The sequence below is a fragment of the Bufo gargarizans genome, chromosome 11 (assembly GCF_014858855.1).
Source record: "Bufo gargarizans isolate SCDJY-AF-19 chromosome 11, ASM1485885v1, whole genome shotgun sequence".
NCBI lineage: Eukaryota > Metazoa > Chordata > Amphibia > Anura > Bufonidae > Bufo > Bufo gargarizans.
This window is the reverse complement of record NC_058090.1, coordinates 86,292,899-86,297,658: the sequence shown is the minus strand read 5'-3', so window position 1 is coordinate 86,297,658 and position 4,760 is coordinate 86,292,899. Positions and strand designations below refer to the sequence as shown.

The following is a 4,760-nucleotide window of genomic DNA, read 5'->3' as shown; positions in this document are numbered from 1 at the left end:
TCCCCACTGGTGTACATAGCCTACAGCTACTTCAGGTAGACGGGTAAGTACTTATAACATGGCGCTCATCCTGTGGCCTGTTTTGGAACAAAATGGTAACAAACTAAAGAGTTTTTCCAACAAAAGTGTTTTATGACATGTCAATAGAACATCCCATTACACAATGTTTGGTGGGAGTCTGAGATCCCGGCTGTGCACAAGAAAGACATAGCAGAGCTAGAGAGGGTTCAGAGGGTACTGGGTGGACTACAGCACCCAGAAAGATTGTCAAAAATTAGGGTTATTCAGTTTAGAGAAAAGACGACTGAGAGGAGATCTAATTACTATGTATAAATATATCAGGGGTCAGTACAGAGATCTCTCCCATCATCTATTTATCCCCAGGACTGTGACTGTGACGAGGGGACATCCTCTGCGTCTGGAGGAAAGAAGGTTTGTACACAAACATAGAAGAGGATTCTTTACGGTAAGAGCAGTGAGACTATGGAGCTCTCTGCCTGAGGAGGTGGTGATGGTGAGTACAATAAAGGAATTCAAGAGGGGCCTGGATGTATTTCTGGAGTGTAATAATATTACAGGCTATAGCTACTAGAGAGGGGTCATTGATCCAGGGAATTATTATTTCCTTCCCGACGCCAATCAGGCATTTTTTTCCCCCCTAAAGGGAGGAAACTTGCAGGGTAACAGGCTGAACTGGATGGACAGATGTCTTTCAGCCTTACAAACCAGGTGACTATCCTGATCCCGTTATAAAGACTTCTCTGATCTACACCGTGCACAATGTGGTGCAGAACACCCCATGAGCATCTGTAGTGCAGCATCTCATTCCTGTGCCGCTTCTCTATGGGTATGATGGTGATGTATATGAGGGCAGGGAGCGGCACTGGAAAGGCTGTCAGCTCCTGTGACAAGTAGGTGGACTTTGTTTACACAGAAGGCTGTTTTTCTTTTACTTTTTACAACCCCGAAGACCCCTTTAAAGAGGAGCTGCCCCCTCTCCTGACATGTCTATTTTAGTAACTAGTTGTATTCCCCGTGTAATAACAATTCTGGATCATCTATATTGTGCTATTATTCCTGCTAGAAGTTATAAATTAAAAGCTAGCAGTTTATAATGAGGGTCCAGAGGGGTGTTACCAGTTGGAAGTGTGTCCCTGCACAGTCTGTAGTGTCAAATTGTGCAGGAACACACCCTCAACTGGTAATGCCCATCTGGACCTTTATTGTAAACTGCTATTGTTTCTTCTAGAACAGGGAAGCTCAACCTGCGGCCCTCCAGCTGTTGCAAAACTACAACTCCCAGCATGCCCTAATAGCTGTAGGTTGTCTAGCAGGAATAATAATGGCACAATATAGACGAGTTCCCAATTTTTTACAATTCTGGATCAAGTTTTTACTAAAACATACATGTCTGGAGAGGGCAGCACATGTTCTGCGCCGAACAGCATTTTACATATGAAGGTCACTTTCAAACAAGTAGCTTTGCAAAAAACCAAAAAACACAACAACTTAGTACTGATTCTTAAAGGGGTTGTCCAGCCTTTTTAAGTGATGGCGTATCTAGCTGGGCCATAACTAGCTGATTGGTGGGGGTTTGACACGTCTCCACCGATCAGCAGTTCTGTGTATCCATCGCCGGAAGTCTGTAATGGAACTACACCGCACCCTGTTAGCGCTGGTCTATCCTGAGGATAGGCTGGACAGCCTCTTTATGTATATTGTAGTCCAGAGCTGACATCTCCCAGCATTCCTTTCTGTATCTGGTCATTTACAGTAGTTAGTATAGTCTTAAAGGGGTTGTCTCACCCCTTCCTTTTCAGCGCTGCCTGTGACTGGTGCTCCTAGGGGGCGGTGCCTGTTAGTATGACTGGAGGCTTAGGCTCCCAAGACTGCTAGTGATCTATAAATGCGTAGAAGGGCTCTATGACTACTGCGCATGCCCTAGAGCTAGCAGCGCAGATAGGGCGGCTCTTCTACTGAGCATGTGCAGCCCCAGCTGCTGAACTGCAGAAGTGGCCAGAATCTCTAGATACTACACTTGTATAATGGGAGGCAAAATGGACTAAAAGAAGAAGACGAGGAGGCAATAGGATTACATTACCGCTATATACAAGATGAGACAACCCCTTTAACACACAGGCATTGTGCTGCTTGTCCCTGGAGTTCAGCTAAGCCGTTAGGGACGTGTCTCAACAAGCTTGTTGACCATTTTAACCTGAAGAATTATGAATTCAGCTCTGGACTCTGCTACAGTCTGTAATTCTGCATCGATACAAAACAAGAAAAACAATATATTCCATAATTATTCAACATTATGGGATCATTTATTAAACTGGTGTGAAGTAAGACTGGCTCAGTTGCCCATAGCAACCAATCAGATTCCTCCTTTCATTTTCCAAAGGAGCTCTGAATAATGAAAGGAGGACTCTGATTGGTTGCTATGGGTAACTAAGCCAGTCCTACTTTACACCAGTGTGATAAATGACCCGCTCTATCTATATACACTCAGCAATGGGTCTGTGGTAGACAGAGACACAAACTCCCAATGACAGACGCCCCATGCTGGGGTACAGGACACGAGTCAGAAGGCTGTGTCACACATCGTCCACGCTGGGGCTCCAACAACATGGCCGATGCTTGATACCACAGTAGGTCCCTGTAGGCGGTAAGTATAGCACCAGTCACCTCAGTGGACAGCACACTGACCAAAAAAATAAATCACAAACTATATGTCATGGTGTGAAATAGAGGTTCTCCTGCTGGTTAAAATATGGGACCCCCCAAAAAATGGGGGCCCTTCAGTCACTGCTACAGCCAGGCCACTGATAACATAGTATACAAGAAGCCTTTAGTCAGAGAGGCAGGAACAGGTCCATAAGAGTCAGAGGCCACGTGACCAGCACAGTTCCCGCCATTCAGGAGTCACGTGGCTGCGACGCCAGTCAGTAGTCGGGCCAGCCTCTGAGGTAGGTGGCCGGCGGCGGCTGTTACAAGGCCAGGGCCTGTCGGCTGCTGGTCGGTATGAGCTGGCTCCGGCTGCAGTTGCTCCTCAGGTCTCCCGGGTAACATGGTAGACCGTCCCCGGACAGTCCTTGGAAGAAGTCCGGAGAGGTGAGGCGGCGCAGCAGGCGGCTGCACGGGGACGTGGCCTCGGTGCTGGAGCCGTCCCAGCTGTGCGCTCGCTGAATGACTGGCTCCGGGATACAGAGGAGGTCTTTCTCCTGGAGGGATCCGTCCTCCGCGTGGGCGGGGGAACAGCTGGCGGAGCGGATGAGGAGCCCCCGCGGCCGCTCGTCCTCCCTGCGGTGTGAGAAGGGCCGGGAGAAGCGCTCCAGCATCTGGCGGGATAGCGGCTTGGGGCTGCGGGCCGTCGTCTCCCCGTTTCTGGAGTCCGGGCTGTGTCCGCCGCGCCCGCTCAGGGCTCTCTCGCACTCCCAGTGACCGGACACCCGGGCGGCGTCCAGAGCCGAGATCCCCGCCCGGTTGGTGGCGTCCAGGCGGAGCCCGAAGCGCTTGTAGGAGCGGAGCAGGAAGAGGAGCTCCGCGCTGTGGCCGCAGGACGCCGCGTACATCAGCGCCCGGTTGCCGTCCCGGTCCGCGATCTCCGGGTCGGCGCTGTGCTGGACCAGCAGCTTCACGGCGTCCAGGTGTCCCAGCTCGCAGGCCAGGCTCAGCGCCGTGCGCCCCGACTCGTCCTGCCCGTTCACGTCCGCGCCCTTGTCCAGGAGCAGCCGGACAAAGCGAGCCCGGAGCTCGGCTTCCCGCAGGCACACGGCGAACATGAGCGGGGTGCGGCCGTGATCCCCCGCCGGAGAGTTCACGATCCGCTGGTCCAGAGCGTCCAGCACGAAGCGGGCCAGGTGCACCTTACCGGCGTGCATGGCGTCCAGGAAGGTGCGGGTGCCCGAGCTGCGCCGGAGGTCCCGGGGACGGAGCATCCTGGCGGAGCTAGCACTGTCCTCCAGCCTCCCCGCTGCGGGTGACTCCGGGGCCGCCCCGGACCGAGCGCTTTATATTTCTAGGTAGCCATGGTAACGGGGACCGGTGATGTGGACGGGGAGGGTCGGGATGGAGGCTCCTCCACTGCGTGAGGGAAAGGGGAGAAGCCCGGCTGCTGGATACGTCAGTGGAGAGGATACAGACCTATCACTGCACAGTACTGTGTGTAATCTACCACTATAGTGTGTACAGGTATGTAATATACCACTGTACTGTGTGATATACCACTGTACTGTGTGATATACCAGTGTACTGTGTGATATACCACTATACTGTGTGATATACCACTGTCCTGTGTGATATACCACTGTCCTGTGTGATATACCACTGTCCTGTGTGATATACCACTGTCCTGTGTGATATACCACTGTCCTGTGTGATATACCACTGTCCTGTGTGATATACCACTGTCCTGTGTGATATACCACTGTCCTGTGTGATATACCACTGTACTGTGTGATATACCACTGTACTGTGTGATATACCACTATAGTGTGTACAGGTATGTGATATACCACTGTCCTGTGTGATATACCACTGTCCTGTGTGATATACCACTGTCCTGTGTGATATACCACTGTCCTGTGTGATATACCACTATACTGTGTGATATACCACTATACTGTGTGATATACCACTGTACTGTGTGATATACCACTATAGTGTGTACAGGTATGTGATATACCACTGTCCTGTGTGATATACCACTGTCCTGTGTGATATACCACTGTACTGTGTGATATACCACTGCAGTGTGTACA

The 4,760-nt window shown here is 51.0% G+C and overlaps 1 protein-coding gene across 1 annotated transcript; it reads right to left on the bottom strand.

Moving 5' to 3' along the window:
- Positions 1-506: 506 nt before the first annotated feature.
- Positions 507-4,039, bottom strand: ANKRD63 (ankyrin repeat domain 63). Its single transcript, XM_044272221.1, has one exon. It carries the CDS (start codon positions 3,936-3,938, stop codon positions 2,988-2,990), a length of 951 nt encoding a protein of 316 aa, XP_044128156.1. The 5' UTR covers positions 3,939-4,039; the 3' UTR covers positions 507-2,987.
- Between the last annotated feature and the right edge of the window lie 721 nt (positions 4,040-4,760).